At 51.8% G+C, this 27,810-nt stretch overlaps 2 protein-coding genes across 2 annotated transcripts in view; one reads left to right on the forward strand and one right to left on the reverse strand.

The window, feature by feature from the left end:
• Positions 1-18,780, reverse strand: CNDP2 (carnosine dipeptidase 2). The gene is made up of 12 exons (XM_039236391.1): positions 18,684-18,780; positions 16,267-16,357; positions 14,297-14,440; positions 11,206-11,368; positions 8,842-8,930; positions 7,088-7,288; positions 5,979-6,063; positions 4,705-4,865; positions 2,719-2,883; positions 1,708-1,849; positions 1,369-1,516; positions 1-568 (listed from the first exon to the last, which is right to left on the reverse strand). The coding sequence occupies exons 2-12, from the start codon at positions 16,324-16,326 to the stop codon at positions 502-504; spliced, it is 1,425 nt and encodes a 474-aa protein (XP_039092322.1). The 5' UTR covers positions 16,327-16,357; positions 18,684-18,780; the 3' UTR covers positions 1-501.
• The window catches only part of LOC120234508 (basic proline-rich protein-like), a 14,607-nt gene continuing 5,237 nt past the window's right edge, over positions 18,441-27,810 (forward strand). Inside the window, exon 1 of the mRNA XM_039236384.1 lies at positions 18,441-19,159. Coding sequence (XP_039092315.1) covers positions 18,441-19,159 — 719 coding nt within the window. The remainder of the gene's footprint in view (positions 19,160-27,810) is intronic.

Genomic DNA, 27,810 nt, shown 5'->3' on the forward strand with positions numbered 1-27,810 from the left:
GAGGCGTCATTTTTACTTTTTATTTGGCAGCACATACTGAGAACAAAGAATCCTTCCACTTAGGTTTAGGTTTTGCGGAATCACAATGAAGAGGAGACAGCACACGAGCAACAGTTTTAGGTCTTGAGAAAGGACAGAACCGCACAATAGTGAGGGCTCGGAAAGGGTGGCCCCTCAAGGCATCAGACACCCCCGATCAATACTCCGAGTGCACGCGAGCCTGAGTCAGGAAGCAGAGACGGGGCAGAATGCGCCCATGCCTCTGTCTAGCCCAAGTGGATGCCAACCAGAACCTTCTACAGAACGTGCGCTTTCAGATCTTGGCTACCTTCCGGAGCCCATCACGCTGGCCCCCTCTGAGAACTCGGCGGTCATCCAGTCTGTTGCTGACAGGAGGGTAAGGGGAGAGGTGGGCTTCGCTCTCCTGAGCGGTCGGGAGAGAGCGCGGGCGGACGGGCGCAGGACTCCTCCGGCAGTGCTCGGGGAGGATGGGCCGCCTCGCTACGCCAGCTGAGACACCTCGAACAGGTACGCAGCCAGCATCTTGGTTCCTTCTATGTAGTTAAGCCTGACGGAGAAGAACAAGCCGTCGTGTTGGCTGGCGTCCGGGGGTCCAGGCACGCGCGGCATTCCTTCTGGGACGCCCGCTGCCCTGCCTTGCTGGCGTCAGTTCCGCTGGCCTTTAGAAACTGGCCACCTGGGTCTCAAGTGCAGGTCCAGTCCGACTGCCCCGCTGGGGACCGGTCCTGTCCTGGCCTCACAGAATACAGGGGGCCTCACCCAGGACTGGATAGGAAAAGCCTTACTTTGATCACAGCCCCTCCTTTTGTTTGTTTGGATAAGAGGCTTCCACCTTGTGCCCTGACACCCGGGTCGCCGTCCCCTCCCGCTGCCCTCCAAGCAGGGTCTCCGCCTCTGTGTTCGCCCCTGACGAGCCCACCCCAGTAACCCTGAGATGGCTCTTCCTTACTGCCCACAGGTCATCCCTGCAGCCCGGAGCTGTCCTCACTGCTGCTAACTCAGAGCACCTTCCCTCCCCGTTGGTGAAGAGCCCCCGTCACGGCTGCGTGAGCCAGGAGCACGTACCAGGGGCTCACGATCATGACACTGGGATTTTCCAAACAGGAAAAGGGCCGGGGTTCCTTAGCAGCCTGCCGTAACACACACCACTGGCTGAGCCTCACCGTGAAGACCCATCACCTCCAGGAGCCCCCCACCTCCCACCCCGCCTCTCCCCAGACGCGTTCACTCCCCTGCAGGCGGCGGGCCACAGAAACCACCGTTTCTGGAGCAGAACGGGAGGCGGGGAGTGAAGAGGCAGCCTTGAGGACATGAGCTCAGGGTCAGGACGAGGGCCCAGAGCCTCACCTGTTGAGTTTCTCGTTCTGGGAGTGGGCGCCATCATCAGCTGAGCCCACAGGCAGCAGCATAACATTCTTCCCCGTGGCCTCCTGAAAGGTCAGAGTCACAGGAATGCTGCCACCTTCCCTGGTCAAGTCCGGCTCAACACCAAACACTGGGGAAGAACAGAGGAGAGAGGGTGAGCTCTTGGGTTGCGAAGCTGGGCCCACCGCAGACGCAGGGTCCAGACCCTGAGCGCGGCCTGGGGACGGCAGCCCCGCTCTCAAGGTCGGCTGGTGGCAGGGCCCTGTCCATGCACGGACTCTCCTCGAGGCCCTTGCTTGCATCCCCGGGGAGAAGTCTGACCTGTTTTCAGGGCTCTTCTCCCAGCCATGTAATGAGGGTGGTTGAAGTCAGACACCCAGGGCTTCCCACCGTGGCCCATGTACACCTTGAACTTGTTGGGGCTGTGCAGTTCAGCAAATTTCTTTGTCAGGTAGCTTGTAACCTGAGCCACAAATGAGAGACACAGGTATTATTAGCCTGGCATGTGATCTGGCGCTAGAGATCTAGTCTACGGTGGTCTACGGGGGTCCACAGCAGGCCTATGACAAATCCACGGTGGCCTACAACTCGTCTACAGTGAGTCTAGCCACGTCTACAGGGAGTCTACAAACAGTCTCAGTGGGTCTCATTTTCTGCTGCTAATTGCTGAGCATAACTGTGATAACAAAAAAAAAAAAAAAGGATTTTATTAAGAAACAAAATCCAGCCATTTGAAGTAAAAGGTGACGCTTTAACTTGAAGCAATTCACCCTTCGCGTAGATGCTCCCACATGACACTTAAATCAAGGCTTTACAAAGTCTCTTGGTTTGCTTTATGATAATTATCACATCTAGACCAAAAGTGGACACTGAGGCACACCTGATGACAATCTCTGTCCTCCGTTTCCTGCAGGAAATCGTCCTGGATGAGGGCGGGGTCACTGTTCCCCGAATTTGTCCCCTCTTGGAATTTTCCCCTTCTGGAATCTTGCCCTTCCACCCCTCCCCACAGCCCAGACACGGATCCTCACCCTGGCATACTCTGCCCAAAGTCAGCATCGAACCTGAAGCCTTAGGATGAGGTCAGAGGTCAGGTTTTAGCACGCCTCAGCAGTGACAAAGGTCACTGTGATGCTTTTTATATGGCCTCTATCTTTCATCAGTTTCTGAACTGCTTATTCCAGTCATTACAGAGCTGGCAAGAGTCGAGAAGCAGGAAGTGCGGGTCTGGGGCTTGTGTCTCCAGCTGCTCAGCTGCCCTCCCAGGAATCGTCACCCTCGCAGTCTCTGCTGCGGCACGAGCCCCTCCCGGCGCCCCGCTCCCTCACGTGCCTGCTCGCTCACGACTTCGGGAGTCATGTTCGGCACAAGCCTGATGGAGAACTTGCCCACCACTTTCCTAGGAATCACGGTCTTGGCCCCGGACCCAGAAAAGGCACCTTCGATCCCGTGGAGGGAGAGGGACGGGTACCGCCAGCGGTGCATCAGGATGTCTTTCTGCAGAAAACAAAGTGGGGCGGGTGGCAGGGAAGTGGCAATGTCATCTGGGAGTCCCTCATGGTCACACCCAGCCCGAGGTGCACACAATCACAGGCAGGGGATACAGACCCAAGGGCAGACAGGTGAGCCTTCCCCAGAGCGCCCCGGTGACGCTGTGACACACCACAGGGCAAGGGGCCACTCCGGACGGCCCCGGGGGAGGCATCTCCCTGTGTGCCGGGAGCTCTGGGCTGCTGACAGAAGAGCCACAGGGCTCCGCCGGCCCTGCGGGATCCAGGGAGAACCTGGGGCCCCACAGCCACCAGCGGCGTCAGGAACCAGGAGGAAAGGGTGGCACAACACAGGCCGTCCGTGAGCCCCCAAGGCCCCCGGCCCACGGGGCCCAGAACGCGGCAGTGGCTCCTACTGGGAGAGGAAAGCCAGGACCGCCCACTGCGTCCTGGGCCCAGCGACCACGGACAAGCATCGTCACCCTCTGCCAGGGGACTGGCACAGAGCAGCCCCCGTCTCCAGAACACAGGGTCGTCACCACGGCCGCCACGCCCCACGCGTCCCTGCAGTGGCACCCGATGGGCCAGGAAGGACGCGTGGCCACCTGAACAAGCAGCTGGCAGGGAGGAACCCGGAAGGGTCCCCAGGGCTCCTCAGTGACTTTGCCACCTGACGTGCGGGCTCCCTGTTTGTGAGCCAGGTGACAGCTGGCCCTAAAGCAGACCGCTTCCACAACCACAGACCCTGACCCAAAGGCAGCACGAGGGAACAGAAGTCTGCTCAGAGCCCCACTTTCCCAGACTCACCCCATCCCCGGGCCAGCGCCTCCTGGCCTCGGACTCATCTGCCAGCTGCCCGGGCTCCACTCAGGCCCGACTCTGGTGTGCCCTGAGCCCAGGGTGCCCCCGTGCCCCTCCCCTACCCCATGGCACCAGCTGCAGGTCCCCCCTGCAGTAGCACAAAGGTCCCCCCACCCCACGGCCCCCACTCCAACCCGAGGCCTCCGCCACAATCCACCCTCAAGTGAGGTCTCATCAGCCGGTCCCTCTGCCCTAAACCCCTGCGCACGGTGTCCACTGTCTTCCCGGCGAGCACGCCAGCTCCTCGGCACATCACAGGCTGCAGGCCGGCCTTCTCTGTCCTCTGGCCAGCCCCTCCCCGGCCCAGAGAGCTCTCGTCACCCGCCCATGCCCTGTTCTACCGCTCACCCCTCAGGCCTCACCCCTCCCAGGTGCACCAGGCTGCAGACCACCGTGGAGTGACCTCCACACCCTTCTACGCTTCTTCGCCCATTTGCCCCCGGAGAGATGAAACCCGGCGGCTGAGCCTGGCCATATTCCTCACACAACCCGGGCCTGCTGCTGCAATTCAACTCACACTGGCTAAATCAGACATAAACCAGACTAGTAAGGAGAAATATCCTAACACAATTTTCTCCTAACGGTTTAGTAACCAGCTTGTGCAAACAGTTTCCACCGTGGCCCCCGGCTATTCCGTATGCCTGAAATCATTTCTGGGCTAAGCGGTAAAAATTATCGTGCAAACGCAAATAAGGCAAAAGCCCTGCCGCTATGTGCTCTCCATGCACACTCTCCAGCTCCGAGGCTGTCAAAAGCCATCCTGTGACTTGTTTAAAACCCTCCTACTTCCAAGCCCAGTAATGCACTGCTTTCCGGCATCTGCACCAACTGAGGGCTCCAGGACGCACGGACGCACCCAGGTCTTTGCCAGCACCTCGGGCTCCTTCCCACTGGTGTCCCCCGGAGAGGGCACATCAGGAGGCCTCACGGATGCATGGGCTGGGGGGAGCGGGAGGGGGGGCAGCACCTTGCAGCCGTGCAGCAGAGTCTCCGCCCCTACGTCCTTGGCGTACTCGGCCAGGTCAAAGTCGATGTTGTTGTAGAGCTCCAGCTCCTCCTCGGTCACGGGGGCCACCGCCTCGCCGATGCCTGGGATGAGGATCTTTCCCTTCTTGTCCACCAGAGAGCCTGGAAAGGCACAGGGAGGAGGAGTGCTCAGCAGGCAGGCAGCTCCCACAGGGCAGTGCGCCCCGTGGGAGCCCGTGCCCCCCAGCCAGGGGCCGAGGAGGACCGTTTCCCGGGCACGCGTGAACGCTCGAGCACCGTCTAGGCACGTGTGATTATCCAACAGTTTAAATATCGCAGCAACCCGGGGAGGTGTGCAGCCCATCTTCCCGTTTTAACACAAGGAGACTCGGACACCAAAGAGCAGGTGACGCACCCACGGTCCCAGACCAGGATACGCAGCGAGCACGAGCCGCCGTGCTAACCAGTATTTCTTTTCTAATACATGCTCCTCAAACTAGCTGCTGGCTCAGCGGGTTAAGCATCCGACTCTCGGTTTCAGCTCAGGTCTGTGACTCTGAGCCCCACGTTAGGCTCTGTGCTGACTGCTCAGAGCCTCCTGGGGACTCTCTCTCCCTCTCTCTGTCTGACCCTCCCCTGTTCACGCTCTGCCTCTCCCTCTCAAAACAAATTTAAAAACTTAAAAAAAAATCTATATAAAAAAGAGGAGGAAGATAAGTAGATCAGAGTAGACTCTAGTCCCAGGAAGGGTGGGCTGCACGTACGGACCCAACATCCGAGAGGGAAGGAGACAGAACTTAGCCAAATTGTGGGCAACACAAAGTTACATCCGGCCTCAAACTAGCAGGATACCGGGAGGACCGGGCCGGCCCCCACAGAGCTGGGCGCGCGGGGACCTCGCTGGGCTGCTACGATGTAAAACACACCGAGGCAGGGGCCCTCCGAGGGGCGGGAGGTACAGCCACGAGCAGCGGGAACGGTCACGTGAGCCTAGCGGACAGCTCACACAGGGCCTGGCGGAGCCAGCGGCTGTCCAAGTTGGGAGTCAGGGGCAAGGCAGGGTTTAGTGACACAGGAAGAGGTCAAGGGGGACGGAGGCAGAAAGGCAGCATGTCCATCTTTTGAAGGAACAGGGAGCAGAGGGAGGGAGCAAGAGTGAAAGAGAGGAAAGTGGTCCAAAAATGATGGTGACAAGCACCAAATGCCGGTGACAGCCTGGAAACAGGCCCCTCCAGCTTCTCCCCGTCAGCAGGTAGGGACGAAACCCGCGCTTACCCATCAGCAAGATGAGGTCTGTCATGGCCTCGTGCACCGAGCCTCCGTACACGCCGGAATGGAGGTCTCTGTCGCTGCACTCCACCTGGACGGAAACGGGCCACTCTACTGGCTGCTTGGCGGGAGCGCGTCCTTGCCACACAGCAGCAAATCGAGCAAAGAATGTTCACAAGACCTGACAATCTTCAGGATCAAAATCCGCTCCCTCAAGGAGCAAAGCAAAGGCATTCCCCAAACGCCAGCACGTCCGCAGCAACAACGGAGGCCACAGGGGAACGCGCCGCAGGCCGGCACCCTGAGCGCCCTGAGCCCTCTCGGGAGGCTTCGCAGACACCCCGCGCCTTTCTGCTCAGCGGGAACGCCAACACGGAAAGCAGCAGCGAGGACCCTGAGCCTGAGGCCCTGGGCCCAGGTCCTGCTCCCCATGCCCCCGCCCCTCCCCCAGCGTGTGACCAGGGTCAGGTTTCAGGCCTCGCCAGGCCTGAGTCCACACCTGTCAAACCGTGAGGTGGGAGCATGTGGCTCACGGCCGGCGGGTCCCTGTGTCCAGCGGTGTGTGAAATCCTCTTGAGAGGCCAGGCGCTCAGGCAGCAATTATGATCGTCCTGGCATTTTTGGCCCATAAAACACCCCCTCACAGTTCACCCCGTGTGCCAGGCACCTCATCTGTGGATGGGACCCGGGCTCAGCTGGCCACGCCGATGTGAGCCGCCCGGGCCTGCCCGCCGCACCCCTGCGCCCCGCGGCTTCGGTGTCTAGTGCAACGACCTAGTTCCCTCGACATCTCTGGGCCAGGCGGGGCCTGAGGGGACATCTCAACTTTTCAAAGTCTTTCTAAAATGCTTTGCACATTACCCTTCCCCGACCGCTCGGAGGCGATCCTCCAAACACCCCCAGCTGCAAGATGTGTGACGTGGACTTCTGAGGCCATCCGCGCCCGGAGAACCACAAAGCTGTGCCACACTGACAACCAAGACGCCGAGAAGGCTCTGGGCTCCTCCATCAAGCATGTGGCTCCCTTTCTGGGACCTGCCCCCAGGGCCACGACGGACAAGGGGGACTATGGGCTGGAAGACACACCACAAAACACATAGACGTCTACACGATACCTCAATGAAAAAGTAGCAAATGCCTCTGAGACCATACGTGATGCACGGCTTCTTCTTTCCCAGCCAGTAATTGTCCGAGATGCACACAAAGTCCACATCTTTAAAGAATGTGTCCTTCCGGGAAAAAATCAGCTCATCCAGGCCTTCAGAGCCCGACTCCTCCATGCCTTCCAGGCAGAATCGCACGTTGACTGGGATTTCCTACGAAGGGAAATGAGGATGCAGAGTTCTGTGTGCAGTTATTTCTTGGACACAAGAGACAGGAAGTCACCAAACGCTTTGAGATCACAAATTCCAAACACTCCACTTCCCCCAGACCCACCACCCAGGCAGGCTGTGTGCAGCCTGCAGCGACCCTGTGTCCTCGGGGCTGGGCCGTCGGGCACAGCAGGGATCCAGCCACCCTCCCGGAGGACTGCATCCAAGGGCACCACAGTGCGGCCCCTCTTCCTGTTCGCGGGGCCTCTGCGCTCACCCAGCGTGGATCAGGCGTCCCCGGGGGAGCCTGAGCTGCTCTCTGTCCCACACAGGCCGCGACACAGAAAAAACCCATCTTGGCCCGTGCCAGTCACCACCAGCGCACCGTTCCCATCACGAGCGCTCTGCACTGGGACCCCACTCTCCGCGCGCCGACAGGGCCATTCCCCGAAGGGCGGACAGTGATGGTTAACACTGCTGTCGCTCTGGCGCCTGCTCCGTGGTTTCCCAGGTCTCCCCAGCGTGCACACCGAGGGAGGTGGCCCTCCACAGATGAGAAAACGAAGCGGCATCCCAGCAAGGTGCCTTCAAAGGTCACACAGGCCACAAGATGGCAGAGCCCCACATGGACACAGGTCCGTGGAGTCCCCCAAACGGCTCTCTGCACCTCCTCCCTCGCTCCCCCCACTTCTGTCTCTCAAATGAAATCTTTCCTGGGACGCTGGCACATGGAACAGGTCTAAGAGGCACTGCCCCAGCAGCCACACGTGGCCACGCTCCCCTGGGGCACGCCCACGCCCCCAAGGACCCAGAGGAAGGGGAGCCTTTCCAGTCCCTGAGTCCAGCCAGTCAGAGGTTCTGGGCCTCGGCTCCCTCCTGTGCAAAATGACACCTTGGACCAGAGAGTCCCAGACCCTTTTCAGATCCACCGTTCTACTCTCTGACCAAAACGCTTGTCTCGTTCTCATTTTATCACGATGCAGGATAAGCCAAGATGCAAAAATTATCTATACACGCTGGTCAGGATTAGGTTAAAAATAGCTGTAAAGATCAGAAAGGAACAAAATACAAAACTTCAGACAGCTGACATTCTGGGCACCGTTTTCCTCTCTACTTCTCTATTTTATAAACTTTAGACCAGGAGCAGGTATTTTACAGTTAAGGAAATATATTTCAAAAACTAAAAATTTCTCAGAAGGATAAAAACCACCCTGAGAGACACAGGGGTCGCCCACGACCACAGGGCCCACGTCACGGCCCGGCGGTGAGGCCTCTCGGCGGTGGGGCCAAGGGCTGAGAACTTGAATCTCCAGTGCCGGTTGGGTCCCTGCTGAGTCGTCAGTACTGTGACCTCCGGACAGCTGTAAAACAATTACGCTTCCTAAAGCTGGAAAACAAACCTATCATCTCAAATCTGATCCAACTGTGCTGACATGGTCTCGGGGAACCTTGCTTTCTCAGGTCCCAGTGATCTTTGATCTTCACAGGCGGTGCCGGGGACAGGCAGCCCGGCCTTGCACGGCCTTAATGGGGCCAGTCAGACGCGGCTCAAGTACCTGATTTGTTTTCTGGAAGGCTTCCAGGGCATTCAGCCAGCCAGCCACCGGCCCCTTATCATCGGTTGCGCCTCTCCCGTACAATTTGCCTAGAACAGCAATCAGCAAATTCAGTTACGCCCACAGCGAAGCAGAAGAGAAAGTGGATTTGTGGAGCACACCTGCTACCATCTCAGCACACCACACGCGGCCTCCTCTACAAATCAGGAGCCCCGTTTTCATCCTAACGAGAGCCCCGCGTCCCCATCCTAAATTAGATTAGGGTCCACCATAATCTAAGGGCAAGCACGCGCACGCCCCCACGCGCCCCTCCCCCTCTGCTGCAGACGCAGCCGTCAGCGCTCACGTGCCTGCTGACCCAGCTCCAGGCGGTCACTGCCAGCCGGCTAGTTACTTAAAATCTACGTCCACAACCAGCTGGCAGCAGTAAGGGCAGCACACTGGTCACATGCAGGACCCACAAGGCACCATCATCGAGAGAGAACGGTCTCCCTCAACCTCAATTCTGACACCTAATCTGGTAAAGAAAAGAACGTGTTTATTCTTTACTTCCCCAGGTTACCACCTGGAAAGCCAGAGGACACACTATTGCTTCTCCTGCGTGTAATTAGTCACAGGACCTCCCAGCCATGCACACCCACTCCCGGGTCCCCTTACAGAGGGAGGCGGCTGGGCTGGGCACTGGCTGCCACCAAGGACACTGGGGGAGGGGTGAAGCCCAGACCCTCCTCGCGGCCTGTCGTGCGGCACAGAGCTCGCACAGGGACACCAGGACAGAGGAAGAAACGCGTCCGCGGGCTCAGGCTCAGCCCCCCTCTGGTCGGTCTGCTGCGACCGGTTAGTTCTCTGACTTCCTCATCCTCATCTGCAGCTTGTTTCCAATGTTTCACAGTTTCAGTGAGAGGCTTCACGCCATCACCACCTTGGGAATTTCTTTCTATAAATGAGACCGGCTTCTCAGGACGGCTGCAGCGCTCTCCTGAAAGTAGCCTCGTTCCCGCGACAAGCACTGCCTGCATCCACCGATTGGGCTGGTGCACAGAGGACAGAGGTGCGCAGAGGCGGGGTGCTCCCTGCCTGCAGGCCCCCAACAGGAGACACGGCACGGAGCCTCCCTGGGGTGAGGAGCTAGTGCAGCTGCATCCACGCCCTGCACTCCGAGGGCGCCTCCGTATGGGCCTCGCACACCAGCGCGGTGCACCAGCAGGTGCTCCCGTGGACAGGGAGGGGGCCGTGGGGGGATGCGGAAGAGCCACGGAGCCTCCCGGGAGGGATCAGGACAGACACATGACACCGCGGGCATCCTGGGGCAGGAAGCAGAGGGAGCAGGCCCCACGTCACCGAGCCACGGGAGAGCGTCCCACGGGGGAAGAGCGCTGGCCGGGGAGAAGGTCCAGCAGGCCCCGGGCGTGCGCGAGCAGGGTGGGCACTGGCCGGGTTTCTGGTGCGTGTGGTGGGGGACGCGGAGAGCGAGGGAGCCGGGGGGAAGGGCGGCAGGAGACCCAGGACAGGGGATTCTGTTCCGGGCAGTGGCAAGCGAACGGCCCGCAGGTACGTGTCTGACGCCCAAGAGAGGCCAGACAGCGAGTCGCAGCGGCGCGGCGACAGCGGCCGCGGTGTCAGAGGCGCTGCTCTGGGTGGAGAGGTTTCCGCAACTGTGCCCAGTCGTGACCACGGCTGACACGAGCCGGGGGAAGGTCTGAACGGAAACTTCACGCATCCGGCTAGAAGAGCTTCAGTGAAAGACAGTGTGCACTTAGCCCACCGGGCGAGGTACAAATGGACGGGCTTTCTCTTCTGGCCGGAGACGGTCAAGTACGGAGACAGGGAGACTCAGGAATGAGTGCGGGAGGACCCTTTACACCGGACAGCGACAGGAAGAAAGAGCCAGGTCCTTGGCAAAGACCGTCAAGTGCCTGTGGGCTCACGGCCCAGGCAGCACCAGAGACTATCACTGAGTGCCTATTACGTCCCTTGCCGGGGAGACAGGGCCGGGGAAGACCAAGGCTCCCCTAACATCCCAGCGCACAGCTGCTGCAACACACCCGAAGCAGCCGCACGCGGGTTAGGGATGAGGCTGCAGGCTTTCGAGGGCTGCAAGCCTGAATTCACAACACACTTTCTGAGAAAACGTCAGCAATGGAAGGAAGTCTAGCAGACCCCAGGCCTCAAACACTCCTTTCCAGAAGGACACATAAGCTTTCTGATGCTTCAGTGACTGGTGCACATGTGTGAAACTTCCAGAACCCAGTTGCTAGGTGACGTGAAAATGACTTGCTCTGGAAAGATAACAAGTTCTCTCTCTGAGGCAGGAGAGCAGAAAGGCTTCTCCAGATGCTTCTCCTAGAGAAAGGTGCCCCTTACCATCGCGCTCCACCAGGGTGAAGGGTTCGCTGTCCCAGCCATCCTCGAGGGCAGCCGGCTGCACGTCCAGATGTCCATAAATACACACGGTTTTCTTCTGGGGGTCGGAGCCCAGCTTGCCCAGTAAGATAGGAGGAAGTGGTATCTCGGAGCCGTCAGGGAGCTAAGAGTCGAAAAGGAAGCAAGAGAGGACAGCCTTTGTTTCCCAAATTTGATGCTTGCAGTAGACATTACTAAAGTACCTTGAAAACTGTTATCTGTTCTTATCAACCACCCTCTATTGTACAGTTTAAGAACATATTGTTCAATTGCATCAATTAACAAGAAACTACTTTCCCATAATCCACAGAACTTAGACCACATAACGTTTATCAACTGCAGGGAGTTTGGTGAATTTTTCAAAGCTGACTTTTTTAAACGTCTATACTGACAAAACAGGTTATGAAGGCCACGCCTGGGATACAACTTTGCTCACTATTTTCTAAAATAATGGAAGAAAACTACTACTATCTTCAAGCAGGAGATAGGTTTGAAATTCTGCACGTGGTTCACAATTATGCACGTGGGAAAGGACGCAGAGCAGGACGGAAGGGAACAGAATTCACAGCAAGTCCTACTCAAGTGGGCAGTGGGAGCCGGGGCCCCCTCGAGCCTCCTCCCCTAATCGGTCTCCCACAGCCCTGCAAGAATGGGGGACAGGGTATCAGTCACAGCACTAAGGGGACCCATGCTTTAGGTAACATGACAGGCTGCTGGGATTCCTGCACCATTTGTCTTTTTGTCTTTCCAGTGAACTCCCCCCATAAGCACTCAGCTCCGTAACTCCTGGTCACCCCGCAGTACCCAGGTGCAGCCTTGGGATGCAAGGTCGCCCACCCACAGGAACCACCCCCACCACTGGCTTCACGCACCAGTACAGAAGGACAGCCACGACAGGCAAAGAATCATTCCTCACACTCCCCACCCTGGTGACACAGACATGTGACACTATAGTTGCAGCCGGCCCACAGCTGGCCTCAGAAAAATAATGGTTTTTTTAAATGACAAATTTTCTCTTAATAAATTTCTACTCAATATAGCTGAGATGCTGAATACTTTACCATTTTCAAGGATGCCATTAGGGCCCACGGATAAATTTCTACCGAAATTCATGTTGCAGGTTGCAAATCTCTGTCGGGGTATCCCTAACTCCTCAGAAAGTGAAAGAATAAAGTCTGGCTGAGAAACACAGTCCAGTGTTTACGGGGATGCCAGGCCATCCTCTACCAGAGAAGCTGTCCGGGCAGAAGCCCTCGACAAGGATGGCACGTGTCTCCCTCCCTCCTGCCCCACCCCCACGGCCACCATGTGGCCCAGCTCTCAGCCCTTAGGCTCACCTCACCAGCACCCAATGGGTCCTATTCTGTCCTGCACACATAGTTCACTTCTTCCCTCACATCACTTCTTGCTCAGGGGCCACGACCGTCCCATTTCCTGAGCACTTCTGTCTGGAGGTCAGGCCCCTGGTGACCGGGTCCCCCACATCTACCAGCTAGGCACCCTCCCCATCCAACCACCTGGGCAGCAAACAGGACCAACGTGATGTCACTTGAGCCAGCCTGGGCAGTGAGCCCCACGCCAAAGCCCCACATCAGCCCTTCCCGCTGTCCGTACCCGACCTCAAGCCTCACCCGCCAGGGACCCGTGCTCTGAGGTCCATCACTAGGACCCAAGCTCCCCCCAATTGTCACATCTCCCGGGTAAGCCTGGAGATGCTCCAGCTTCTGTGCTTACACAGACGACATCCAACTCTACCCCCAGACATGCCCCAAGTCAACCTGGCTTCCTGAGGAATGGAACACCGCTGCCCAGTGAACTGATGGGGAGAGAAGCTCCCAGAATCTTTGGAGAACTTTTCTAACAGTGATGAAATCTGTCAGTTCCTTGATAAAAACAGGTCTTAATGTAGTTCAAGAGCGTAGCAGTCATTCCTGTTTTGTGGACACCCTTTCTTAGGAATACACTGTAACACCAACATTAAATAGAATCAATCTATTGTAATGACACAACCTTATAAATTGTTCACCACCTCGATTTTTTTTTAATATGTTAGGGAAAAAGGGAGGGGAGCAATCAATTAAGCTTCTAAAAGAAAATAACACAAAGAAACTTGAGTTATCCTCTCACAAGTGGGGAAAAGTGCTGGGAAGCTGCAGCGTATCTTAAATCAACTATTAAATCTGTTGTCAAAAGAAATCTCAAAGATGCGATGCTGGACTGGGAATCAGGAGGCCCACGACCTGGCTGTGAGTTCCCTACAGAGACACAGCCCATCTGGGCCTCTGGGTTCTTCCATTTGAGAAAAGACCGAATGCAGCTGAATGTCCACACATAAAACCCCAAGATCATGATACCACCGGACACTTGCATCATCAAGCAAGAGAACCGAGAAAGGCCAACCCTGTCACCCTCCACAATATAAACGAATATTACAAACTTGTGAAATAGGTCACTGCCGTGGGACTTGAAATCATCTGAAACTAACACAGTGGGATAATGTTCCATGAGTGAGACTGTTCATTCAAGTTAGGAAGAAAATGAACCAAATTCATCTGTCAGATTCCTGCCCTAAAATGCAGTGGGGCCCCCAGCCCCCACAAAAAGGTGTTCATTTTCAGGAACCAAGTCATAAAAAAGTGCCGCTTCTAGCCCCTGGGATGCCAGGGGACACAGTGCGGTGAGTGGGAACCTTCGTTACTTCTACAGCTGCGTGGGTTGGGTAGCGTGTAACTTCCTGGTTTGAATGCACACTGCTTTCTCCCGGGGCTGGGGGTCCCAGCTATTTTCTATGAGTGGCCGTTACATTAACTTATTTCTAAGTAACCTCAGCAGCTCTCCTACCTGGAGAAAAACGCTGAGTATCACAAAAGCTTTGCCCCAATCCAAGTGACAGAATCATGCAGTTTAGTACCCAAATCAGGCCTTTCCTGTTTGCTCTAAAGACAAGCAGATTATCTGAAGCAAGGTGGTTTAAGAATGTGCTGAGTCCTACGAACCCCTCGGGGGACCTGCTGGCCATGGTTCCCTAAATCCCAGGGTGCCGGGTCCGTACCTTCTGTTTGCCGATATCTACCAGTTCCACGGAGCCGCCCAGCTGCTTGATGTCTGCAGCAGCAAGTTCCAGCATCCGCCTGATTTCACCTCTCTTCTCGGGCCACGCAGATACGCTCTGGATGGCCACCCATTCCGCGAGTTTCTGTTTGGGGATAATAAGCAAAAAGGGATTCTGAAAAGGTGCTGCTTGAGGAAGAAAGGTATTCATGATTATGCCAGGTTTCGGGCACGCAAAGTTGACTCCCTACCTGTGGCCACTCCGTTTATAACGTGACAGCTGGATGTAAAAGAGAAGAGCTATCGCATTGGTTTTTTTGTTTAAGATTTTAAAAAATTATATTGTTTCAACAACTGCAGCGTAATAACAGAAAAATGTCAGAATGTTTTTACCCTTTAAGCATGAGATGAATGTAAAATGTGCAAAGTTCCATAAGTAAGTTTATGTCTGAATCTAACAAAATTAAAGCTGAAACATACAGAAACAACATTTTCACAGTCCAAGTGAGCTTATTATTCATGCTAACAATGGCCAAGTTCTTTAAAGTGTAATTTTCAGGGGCGCCTAGGTGGCTTAGTCGGTTAAGCATCCGACTTGGGCTCAGGCCATAATCTCACAGTTCGTGGGTTCGAGTCCCGCATCGGGCTCTGTGCTGACGGCTAGCTCAGAGCCTGGAGCCTGCTTCAGATTCTGTGTCTCCCTCTCTCTCTGACCCTCCACCCTCATGCGGTCTCTCTCTCTCACTCTCTCTCTCAGAAATAAATAAAACATTAAAAAAACAAAGTGTAATTTTCAGAATGAGAACTACAGATTTAATCTGAAACGTGTCTTCCAAGAATAACTTTGAGCACAATTCTTTAAATTAGTGTCAGAAACAGATTAATATATAACATTACTGAATCATTTAAAACAGACTAATTGCAAAAAAAAGTTAAAGTTCTTTAGTCTATATCAGGTGGAGATTAAACAAAACTCTTGGATGAGCTCTGTTATTTCTAGAAACATATATACACTCAGACTTGTGAAGCACTAAAGGGTAACTTGCATACTGTGATGAGAAGGTAGAGAAGGAGACCTCTAGATAATACATACACACTTCAGGTTGCTGTGTGTGTGCGCGCGCGCGAGTGTGTGTGTGTGTCAAGAACTCTGGAAGATCTACTCTCTCAGCAAATTTTCAGTATACAACACAGTATGATCAATTACAGTCACCACGCTGTACATTGGATCCCTGGAACTACTTATCTCAGAACTAAAAGTTTGCTCCCTTTGACCCCTATCTCCCCATTTCCCCCTCCCACACTCCCAGCAACCACCATTCCACTGTTTCTGCACATTCCACTTTTTAAGATTCCGCATATGAGTGAGATCACGTGGTATCTGTCTCACTCCGTCTACACAATACTTAAAAAACTTTTTTTTAACATTTACTTTTGAAAGACAGGACATGAGTGGGGGAGGGACAGAGAGAGAGGGAGACACAGAATCTGAAACAGGCTCCAGGCTCTGAGCTGTCAGCACAGAACCCGACGCGGGGCGCGAACCCAAGAAATGTGAGATCATGACCTGAGGCCAAGTCGGACGCTTAACCGACTGAGCCACCCAGGCACCTGTGTCTACACAATATTTTTAATACTTGATTTAAATGGCATAGCTCAGGGGCACTGGGTGGCTCCGTCAGTTAAGTGTCTGAGTCTTGATTTCAACTCAGGTCATGATCTCACAGTTCATGAGCTCGAGCCCCTTGTTGGGCTCTTTGCTGTCAGTACAGAGCCTGCTTGGGTTTCTCTCTCTCCCGCTATCTCTGTCCCTCCCCAACTCATGCTTGCATGCTCTCTCTCTCTCTCTCAATAAATAAACTTAAAATAAGTAAATAAATAAATAAAAGGCATAGCTCATATTAGCTTCCTGACAGCTTCTCTGAGCCCCACTGGATTAAACCTAATTTACTAGAATAAATATTCCCTTACCTTAACGTAGCGATCCTGATTTTCGTCAACATACTTAAACAGGGTAGTGAGGGCTGACATCTTTCAAACAAATCGCAGAACTTGAAGGGTCCTGGAAAGAAAAACAACCCGTCCGCCCTGCCTGTAGACAGGCCTGACTGAGCAGCGGGCCAGGAAGGCACTTGCTGAAGACGTTATAAAGTGCTACTCCACCCTCGCAGCCATCACGAGGCTCCAGGAAGTGACCACAGTGCACACACAAGCAGTGAGAGGCTCAGGGTGACCTCCAAATTCTTTTCTCCAAAGGAAAGTGTGCACATAATTGTGGGTCAAAAAAGGCAAGTAACTGAAGAAAGGGCTTCAGTTGAAGACAAGCTGATGAAAGTTAAAAGTAGGTTGCTCCCGGTAACACTGGTTTATTAGCACTTAAAATTTTTCTAAAGCACATGCTAAACTTCCCACTTATTAATACCACAAATAATCACTCCAGAGATTGCAGCAAAACTGTCACATCCTGTCTGTTACTGTCACAAACCCACAACACAGCAATCAAAATGCAAGGCAGACAAACTCCAATTTAAAAAGTTGATAATCTGAGCCCAGGAGTGGTCAAAGGCAACGTGCGAGACCCCCATGCAGGCCTGATGAAGAAATTTCCGTGGAATCCAGCCTCCCGTCAGAGTGCATTTTCCAACACCCAGCTTCTCACGTGTGAGACCCAATACACCCCGCTCTGACTTGCAAGTACAGGGAACAAGAAATCATTTGACCAGTCGTCTTTAAAGACGGGAATGAACAGGAAACAAAAGGATTCTGGTTTGGGGACCTTCGAAATCCGTTCTCCTTCCTTCCCTCCACTGACATCTCAAATTCCATCAAGTGGCAAGTCTGGCCTGAAGCGGAGCTGAAAGGGCTCAGCTCACCACAGCCCCAGCAAATATCTCAGAAATGCGGCTGTGGGGACGAGATCCCGTAACAGCCAGGTAGTTCCAGTCCAAGAGTGGTTTTTTCTTGGAGGATTCCAAAGCGATTGCTAAACCGAGCAGTGACTCTATCTACGGGACATGAGGCCTGGCGGCCGATCAGCACACAAAAGAGACACCCCAGCTGTGCTGTAGGACTTCAGGACGGACAGATCCAACTGCTTAGTTGCAGCGCATAAAACGTTCACACACCTCCGAGCCACCTCAGACTGCGGCCCCCGAGGCTTTTATCTGAAACACAAGACAGCCGACAAAGGCCAGAGAGGCATTTCATGAGCGTAAGTCAGCCAAATGTCCACCCATCTATCACCACTCGTGTGAATCCGGAAGCTGTCCACGACCATATGCTGCACTGGGTGCCTTTTATCTGGGTTCCGGCTTATGCGATACCAGAACCCCCCAGCTCACTGTGCTATCTTCTCATCAACATTCTCTCCAGCCAAATTAAACGACCGCCCTCCAGCTAAGGCAGAGATACAACTGCCTAAGTTGCACTTTCAGCAAAGGCGGAACAGGGACCAGATTGTTCAGCTCTCCCGGCAAGTCACCAGGGCGGCCTGAAGAGCAAATCCTTCTCTGAATTCCTAATCTGGTCAAAGCAGGTCAGGCCAAGCCATTTTCTCGCTCCCACTCACAGTTCTGGGAGTTCCTGTCCCAACCTGCCCCTCCCCCCATCCAAGTACCGAAACCATTAAAAATGGGGCCACTTTGACATGCCCTGCTGAACCCCACTTGGGAAGGTAAAAGCGCTGTGTGGGAGTGAACAGGAGCAAATATTATGCTTTCAAAATAAATGCCAGGATCTCTCACTTTCCCGGGCAGTGCCATCACTTAAATAATGAAGCTGGTGGCAGCTAGAAGTAGCCGCAACACCTACTATGTCCCAGTCCTTATCTCTCAAGTTCTCCAGCTCGTGACACCAGGTCAGCACGAGGATGACCATCCAGGACCCCACTCACGCCGTGGAGCGCTGCCCGGGGCAGGACCACCCCCAGTTTGCAGATGGGGAAACTGAGGCCAAGGGCAGGGCTCACCCTCGCGCCTCACACCCACAGGCTGCAGGCTCCCAGCCTGGAAGTCCAGCGGGACCTACGGACTCCTGACCCCGGGCCCCGGCCGACCAGCAACATCGACCTGAAGGCTCTTGGGGAGAAGGAGCCTTGAGTTTTGGGGGGGCCCCTGGGGAGGAAGCGGCTGAGCGGTCGGTCTTCCATGCGTCCTGCCCGCCGCCCGCAGCGCCCAGGGACCCAACGAGGGCCTTCTCTTAACCGCGATATCCTCTCTCCCCGTCCCTACTGGACACGCGTACGAGGCGATGGGCCAGGCCCCTCCAAGCCCGGAATCCCGGGCACGACTCCCCCCGGGCCCTCGGCCCCTGCTCCCACACGCGGAGGCGCGACCCACCCGCCGCACGAGGACCACCCAGCCCAGGCCCGCCCCCCGGAGACCGCTCACCCCTCAGCTTCTGCCGCGCCGGTTCCGTATCACGTGCCCAGCCACGCCCCCGGCGCGGGCCCTCCTCCCGCCGCCCCGCCCACCAACCCCTGGCCTCGTCCGGAGAGCCGGCGTCGCCCCGCCCCCCCGCCGCCCCGCCCACCAACCTCCGAGCTCTTAGTAACGCTAGCGTCGCCCCGCCCCGCGCCGCTCCACCCACCAATCACCGGGCTTGTTGGAGATCCGGCGTCGCCCCGCCTCTCTCCGCCCCCCCCGGCTTGGGAGACCCGCACGGAGCTCCTGGCCTCTGACCCCGAGGGCTGCGGCCGTCCGGCCACTTCCGCCCCTGCTTCCCGCTTGGTGGCGCCGGCTGGGGTCGGGGGCGTGGGTGGAGAGGCGCTGAGGCTCGGGGAGCGGCGCACGCCCCACGCTCAGGCTCGGGGCGCTGCGCCTGTGCCCGGCCACACGCGGTGCCGTTTGACGCCGCCGGGCCCTAGGTCCGCAGGGGGAAGGGGGCGTTTAAGTGTTTCAATCCGGTGATCCCGGGACGGAGGGCGCAGCAGGACCCACCCTTTGCTGTGCTTACCTTTGAAATTCCGAGACCCCCGGTGGTGGTGATCGTCTCCGTGAGAGCCATGCCGCAAGAACTTGGCCGAGACTCTACCTTCCCATGCTCTGTACTGTTTGTTATAAAGGTGGTTTATTTGGGGAGAGAGAGGGAGGGAGGATCCCAAGCAGAGCCCAATCCAACTCAGCCCCCCTAGATAGATGGAGGCCTCAGCCCAGGGCCCCAGCCCGCTGAGCCACCCAGGTGCCCTTGTTTTTAACAGCAAGCTCAGTAGTGGCAACAGATGTAAATACTTTAACTTTTCCATCTATATCCCTCTCAGAGTGTTATCAAATTGTAACTCTTCTTGTGGATTAAGTTCGAAAAATGAGGGAAAATTAAATACTGAAAAGTTCCGATTCCACTACCCCCGCCCCCCAGTGCAGTCATACTGTACAAAGAGCTTTTACCTTAAGGGAACATTTTTTTCTACATTCAGTAGTCTTATTTATTTTTAACCATTTCTTTTTTTCTTGACTCTGTGTATTTTAAGAACATTTTTAATTGAACTGCAGTTGACGTATAACACATTCATTTCAGGTGTACCAGTGATTCAACAATTATTACGAAATGCTCACAAAGTGTAATTACCATCTGTCATCATACAGTTATTACAGTATTATAGACTCTTATTTCTTCAGCTGTAGGTTACATCTCTGTGACTCATTTTGTTAATAAATTTGTACCTCTTAACCCCCTTTACCTAATTTGCGCTCCCACAATCGTTACTCCCTTGGCTTTATTTATGAGCCTGTTACTCTTGCTGTTGTTGTTGGCTTGCTTGTCCACCTATAGGTGAAATTTCAGGGGTTTTGTCTTTGCATAATACCCTCTAGATCCGACCAGTTTGTTGTGAATGTCAAGATTTCATTTTTTTTTAATGGCTGGGGCATATCCATCGTGTATATATCTCACTTTTTTATCCATTCATCTCTCAATGGATCCTTAGTTTGCCTCCATTATCTTGGCTATTGTAAATAATGCTACAATAAACAAAGGGGTGCATATATATCTTCAAATTAGTGTTTTTGTTTTCATTGGGTAAATACCCAGAAGTGCAATTACTGGATTGTATGGCATGGCTATTTTTCATTTTTTGAGGAACCACCGTAGTATTTTCCAATTTGCACCAATTTACCAATGTCACCAACTGTTAACAAAATTTTTTTTCTTACCAATGTTGCACCAATTTACATTCCCACCAATAGTGCACACTGGGGTCCTTTTTCTCTGAATCCTTACCAATATTTGTTATTTCTTATGTTTTTGATATTAGCCATCAAACTGACATTTTAACACCTGATAGTCTTTTATTGATGATCCTTTCATACTTTTCTGCAAGAGAATAGATACAGAAATTTAAATTAATATTTACCTTTCTATACCTAGAAATCTCTCAGTGTTAAAGTTTTTTTCCAGATTAAATTCCCATTACAATGCTTATTCGTACATGATTGATAAAAGCCACCTAAATATATTTCACCCTTGAACAACACAGGTGTTAGAGGTACTGATTCCCCGCTGCAGTCAAAAACCCATTTAAAAGTTTTGACTTCCCAATTACTTAAATACTAATAGCCTACTGTTGACTGGATACCTTACTGATAAGCAGTTGGTTAACAGATATTTTTTGTTATATGTATTATATACTATTTTCTATATTCTGTTAAGTATATATATTCTATGAAGCAATCTAGATGGGGCGCCTGGGTGGCTTAGTCGGTTGAGCGTCCGACTTTCGCTTAGGTCATGATCTCGCGGTTCGTGGGTTCGAGCCCCGCGTCGGGCTCTGTGCTGGCTGCCAGCTCAGAGCCTGGAGCCTGCTTCAGTCTGTGACTCCCTCTCTCTCTGACCCTCCCCTGCTCACGCTGTCTCTCTCTCTCTCCTAGAAATAAATAAAAAACATTTAAAAAAAAACTTATAAAGCAATCTAGAGAAAAGAAAATGTTAAGAAAATTATAAGGAAGAGAAAATATACTTACAGAACTGTACTGTATTTATCTGAAAAAGTCCACATATGAGTGGACCCGTGTAGTTGAAGCCCATATTTTCAAGGGTCAACTGTATACATTTAGCAAAGAATTCTTAGATATTAAAGGTAATTTAGTGGAAATCTATCATTTAATCATATCTATTGGGCTTTTAAAAAATTAGTTCAGGTGTCTATTAAGTGAGATTATTGCTGGAGTGAGACAGGGTTCAGTGAAAAATAATAGCAAAAAGGGGACTTAGAGTAGAATCCATAAACATTACCATTAAGTTCATCAAATTTTTATAGGTATATGGTGGTGAAAAATAAAGGAACAAAGAAGCAAGAAAAGAAAAAAAAGAACAAAGAAGCTATTGGTAAATAAAAGCCAAAAAGAGGTTTGAGTCCAAGTAAGATGTGAATATTATTTATGTGCCTGCTAATCATTTGACAGAGTTGATGAAAACATTTCTCTTACAAATCTGAATAAAAGTCAAGAAAATACAGAATTTACTCTTGATACGGAATTCTTTTCCTTGGAAATATAATGTTAATTGTGAAAAGATGGGCCCTCTATTTCCTTCCCCTTGAAATAACACAAAATATGTAGCCAGCAAGCGTCCTTTATAAAGGAGGCATTCTCCAATAATAGTCTACTGTGGTATTTCAAATTTCCCCATTGTTTGAAACATTTGAGGCTTTTTGAGTTAAATGTACAGCACTTAGGGCTGCCTGGGTGGCCCAGTTGGCTAAACATCAACTTCAGCTTAGGTCATGATCTCATGGCTTGTGAGTTTAAGCCCCAAGTAGGGCTCTGTCCTGACAGCTCAGAGCCTGGAACTGCTTCAAATTCTGTGTCTCCCTCTCTCTCTGACCCTCCCCTGCTCATTCTCTGTCTCTCTCTGTCTCTCTGTCTCTCAAATAAAAAAAACATTAACAAAATTAAAAAAATTAAATGTACATCACTTAGAATGATGCCTGCACTGAGTGTCTTGGTGTGCTCGAGCTGCTATAACTACCGTAGACTGGGTGGCTTGTAAATGACAGAAATGTGTTTCTCCCAGCTGGGGAGGCTGGAAGTCCAAGACCACGGTGCTGTCAGATTTGGGGACTGGTGAGAGCCTGCTTCCTAGTTCCGGACAGACAGCCGTCTTCTCGCTGTGCCCTCACACAGTAGCAGGGGTCAGGCAGCCTTGTGGGCCTCATTTACGATGGTACAAATCCTGTTCCTGTTCACCAGGGTGATTAGGTCTCAACAGTTTCGGGAGGACACCTTCAGTCTATAGCACTGTCTTAAAGGAGGGCAGGAAGCAGGACAGCAGGTAGCTCACTGCCCGCATGACCCAACCCTGTCTGCCAAAGAGGACGTGTAGAATTTGAGAAGCTGGGGATGGGTGCCCTTAAAACTCTGAGGCTTCCTTTAAAAGTCCTCCTGGGACACCAGGTGTCAGTCGGAGGACCACTGCCTTGCTTGCTGATAAGTAAAGGAGCTGGTACTTGAACCTCGGGGTGCACAGCTCGGAATGCCCAGCAGGTGGCCCTGCAGTCCGTTTGTTTCCGGATAAAGGATGCTTTGCAGATGGCGTTGTAGCAAGGAATCTGATCTTAGCTTAAAGCGCTGAGTGAATAAGTTTCTCTTCTTCCCTGTGGGATTTTTGGGGAACAGGGACACCATGAGACAAAACAAGGAAAGAGGTATGCGGACGGTTGACCAGAGGTAGGTGCTTCAGAAAGAGAAGTGATGGGCCCGCTCTAAGAATTTAGGGAATAGAAGATTCTGGAAGTTACCATGGATTACAGACCCACTCATAAAAGCGTCGGATGCCACTTCCAATCACTGCAGGCTCTGGTTCCTGGCACCAGTCACAGCCTACTCTCCAGAACCTCACTCGGCTCTGTGAACCATGCTTAACCAGACACACAGCCATGGGGGCACCCATCCCCCTGGAAAACAGAACTTTTCCTGGGCACGGAGGCCACTTGGGAGAAGGTAACTGCATTAAGAGAGAATCTGCCATGTAGGACGGCATAAAGGAGAAAGCAGAATTCTAGCAGGCCAGCAGCAGGCAGCTACAAATGACCTGCATGGCTCCCCACTTCCTTAGCCTTAAGCAGCTAGCTGGTAGAGTCTAGTCTCGCCCAGAATTGGCCTCTGAGAGTCTCTTTCCTGCCCGGCTTTCATTCCCTGGGCATCAGCCAATCTGTTTTTCTAGCCCTGAATGCTTGTATTTCCTCTGACCTGCCAGAGGCTCAGGATTAGTATGTCTGTCGTGTACCATGCCCCATTGTTTGCGACAAGAACCAGGGAGCCCTGGAGATGTAAAGGCTGAGTGTGAAGTGTTCCATTTCTCTCATAATTCAGCGTCTGTCTCCCTGATCCCAGGGCGGGTTACGGCTAGTAGGGACTGGGACTCTGAGTAACCCCTGCCTGTGGTTAACTGTTAGATTATGTTGTTCTGGCTTTTTGTCTTTTGTTGTTGTGCCTGGGCAATATGGACAGGGTGTTCTCTGTTTTAATGCAGGCGTTCTTAGCCGTAATATTCATTTTTTTAAAAAAATTTTTTAACAGTTATTTATTATTTATTTTTGAGAGACAGAGCATGAACAGAGAAGGGGCAGAGAGAGAGGGAGACACAGAATCCAAAGCAGGCTCCAGGCTCTGAGCTGTCAGCACAGAGCCCGATGTGGGGCTCGAACCCACGAACTGTGAGATCATGACCTGAGCCAAGGACGGACGCTTAACCGACTGGGCCACCCACACGCCCCAGCCTTGTTATTTTTTATTTTATTTATTTATTTACTTATTTTTACTAAAGTTGGGGTTAGGCAGCCGTATGTCTGAAAGGGAGACTTGTCAATTTAATGCTAGATTTTCCTTTTTAATAGTTGGTGTTTCGGAGATACATTTTGTTGATGTATTAGAGCAGCACATAGAACTGTGCGGTGTAACACTTTTAGAAAGAATGTTCTGAAAGCCATGGTTGTGACATACCAACATGAAGCCGTAACTAAGCACACTGGCCTTGAGTTTCAGGTACTGACAAGTCCAGTACTTGGCATACAGTAGACACTCATTAAGAACTTGACGAGTGAACAGACTAATGAATGGATGCATAAAGCTGTTTTTTCTTCTGTTCTTTCCTCCCTGCCTTGGATAGCTCTCCAACAGGTGTACTTTACAGCCGTAGTGATTGGGAAGAAAAGTTAACACGCTCTCCCTTCTCCCTAGTCCTGCAAAATTGTATGTTTACTGGAAAGGCTTGAGTCTTAACCTCACAGTTGCTCACTCAGCATCTGGGGCTAGACCTCTGAATAAATGCAAAAAATTCTTCATTTGCAAGTTATAAATGTCTGTTGGCAATCTAATGCCATGGTAATCCCATCCAAGGCAAAAAAAAAAAAAAAAAATCCAAGCTCCCTTCCGTCTCCACAAAATTTCAAATAAACCAAAATTCTTCCCATACACATGGTCCTTGGACAGAAGGGGTGGGGGTTGGGGGTGAAAGCCCCCTTATTAATTCCTTAACGGGTTTTAAGATGCTATGGCCACTTACCAAGTGGGTATGTGACAGAATTCAAATAGCATACGAGTGGTTTTTGTTTCCAGGTGTCTTTGATTCAGAGCTTTAGATTTAGTCAGAAACTAAATTGTGGTAACTTCCCTTTTTGGTTTCTTGAGCTAATTAAATATAGGGAAAATGCGGAAACCCTCATTAGAAAGTACTATTTACCAAACTTGTGATGTTTAATATAGTCCACAGAGTACGTTTCCACCCGATCCTCAGAGCAAACGTTGAATTTCTTTCGCCTCTGTGTCCTGCTACCTCTCTGTTTCTTTTTTTCTTTTTCTTTTTTTATTAATTTTTTTTAATGTTTTATTTATTTCTAGGAGAGAGAGAGAGAGAGACAGCGTGAGCAGGGGAGGGTAAGAGAGAGAGGGAGTCACAGACTCTGAAATAGGCTCCAGGCTCCGAGCTGGCAGTCAGCACAGAGCCCGACGCGGGGCTCGAACCCACGAACCGCGAGATCATGACCTGAGCGAAAGTCGGACGCTTAACCGACTAAGCCACCCAGGCGCCCCTCTGTTTCTTTTTTTCAACGTGTATCATGTGCTATGAGAGTAGAGTGGGAATAACAAAGAAGACGAGTGTCTTCCATCTGTAGTTGTGATGCACCATCTTGTTTCTTACCAAACCCTCAAAGACAATGGATGCCATGAATTTTTGCCTGTTTTTGAAACAACAACTATGACTCAGTACACAAAACGTTAACGTTGACAGAATTTCCAGTTTCTTTTTTATTGTGGTAGGAATATTTAACATCAGATCCACTCCCCTGACAAATTCTGAAGTGCCCTCTCCAGCACTGTTACCTATCGTGCAGAGCTCACTCACCTTGCTTGACCGAAACCCTATACCCACTGGACGGCAGCTCCCGTATTTCCCCTCCCCTTGGCCCTGGTAACCACCAGCCTCCCCTCTGTTTCTGTGAGTTTGACTATTTTAGATACCTCGTATAAGTGGAATTGTGCGGTACCGTTCCGTCTGTGACGGGCTTATGTCACTCGGCATTATGTCCTCAAACTTCATCCATTGTTGCAGACGGCAGGATTTCCTCTTCTAATGCTGAGTAATATCTCACTGTGTGTAGGCAGCACATTCTCTCTATCTACTCCTCTGTCCATGGATATTTAGGCTGTTTCAAAAAGTGAAACTAGAACTACCATAGATTTCAGCAACCTGACTTCTGGGTATTTATTTATCCAAAAGAATTGAAATCAGAATCTTGTAAAGATATCTGTGCTCCCATGTTTCATGGACAGAGATGTGGAAACAATCCAAAAAGTATTTTAATTGCCTTTGGCGTTTCTAATTTACAGACTTCTAATTTACAGAGAAAGTCCTGCATTCTCTGTACTTCAGAGAAAAATGTTAACTTGTCCAAGAAAGAGAAATTGTGGCTGTATTTACTGTATTTACTGTAAGTAAGTCTGAAAAAGTGGAACAGGAGCAGGGAAATCGGGAGATCATTTGGAGAGCTGCAACACGCACCCTGGGAAGGGCCAGCCCGCCCCCACGCCAGCCCAGGGGGGAGGGTTGACAGCCTGAGGCTCCAGTCACGTTATGCCACAGTAGAAAGGTCTGGAATAAGGGATGAGAAGGGCTGGTTAATGAGTGCACTTGCCGGGGTTCTGTTTACACTAACACCTCCACATTGCCATCGACAAAATTGATTTGTTTTTCATTTTAGTCCTTTACATCTAGTCCACTCCACTGATGTGTGTGAATTTCCAAGTGCTGTGAGAATTTCAAACTCATCTTGGAGCTTTGCAATTACTGATGCTACCTGCGATTTGTCATCCTTTATAAGGGGACAGGTTGTCAGGACTCACCTCTGAGCTGGGGATGGGCTTTCAGGGTTTACTGACTCTCTCAGCTGCAAGAATACCACTGTTCAGGGGCGCCTGGGTGGATCAGTGGTTGAGTGCCCAAATTCGGCTCAGGTCATGATCTCACAGTCCATGAGTTCGAGCTCCATGTGGGGCTCTGTGCTGACAGCTCAGAGCCTGGAGCCTGCTTTAGATTCTGTGTCTCCCTCTGTCTGCCCCTGCCCTGCTCATACTCTGTTCCTCTCTGTCTCAAAAATAAAATAAAAACAAAAATCAAAACAAAAAGAACACCACTGTTCATTTCTCGCGGATACTTAAATGTACCCAAATATTTGATTATCTTTACTAGTTCAAGAAAAAACTTTTAGATGTTTGAGCCTGCTTCCCCAACCCCTCACCTTGCAGTGCTTATTTAGAAAGGATCCAAATGCTGATTTTAATTAAGAACATATGACACTTATTGCGGCTTACTTCAGATTTAAAATAAAGGCTATAAAACATAACAGAAACATGTGCGCTCACCAAAAATTATACCTATTTCCCGATACCTCAAGTAGGTTTCTGCCAAAAGGGCTCCCACACGTTGTATTTAGTGGTGGATGATCTTTGCGTCTCCGCCTGTTCCTGAGAGCACGGGTTCTTCCCATGATCTAAGGATGGCCAGGAGAGAAGTGTTTCAATTTTCCTTTTAGTGATCAGCAGACTCTCCTGGTAGCTTTCCTTTTCTTGCTGGAGAAGGGAAGGGTATACTGGGGGGACTTTAAAAAATTCATCACTTGTTTACATTTCACTGGCAGTTTGTAGCTATTTTCCTGGCTTGTGTTTTACGGGACAGAGAGAGGTGGGGAAAGAAAACTATCCCGTTTCAAGAACATAAACGGCGTTAGGGGCGCCTGGGGGGCTCAGTCGGTTGAGCGTCTGACTTCGGCTCAGGTCATGATCTCACGGCTCGTGGGTTTGAGCCCCACTTCGGGCTCTGTGCTGACAGCTCAGAGCCTGGAGCCTGTTTCAGATTCTGTGTCTCCCTCTCTCTCTGCCCTTCCCCCACTTGCTCTCTGTCTCTCAAAATAAAATAAAAGACATAAAAATAAGAAAGAAAGAAAGAAAGAAAGAAAGAAAGAAAGAAAGAAAGAAAGAAAGAAAGAAGGAAGGAAGGAAGGAAGGAAGGAAGGAAGGAAGGAAG

This window comes from Hyaena hyaena, unplaced genomic scaffold (assembly GCF_003009895.1).
Source record: "Hyaena hyaena isolate Hyena2069 unplaced genomic scaffold, ASM300989v1 scaffold_110, whole genome shotgun sequence".
Classification (NCBI taxonomy): Eukaryota; Metazoa; Chordata; class Mammalia; order Carnivora; family Hyaenidae; genus Hyaena; species Hyaena hyaena.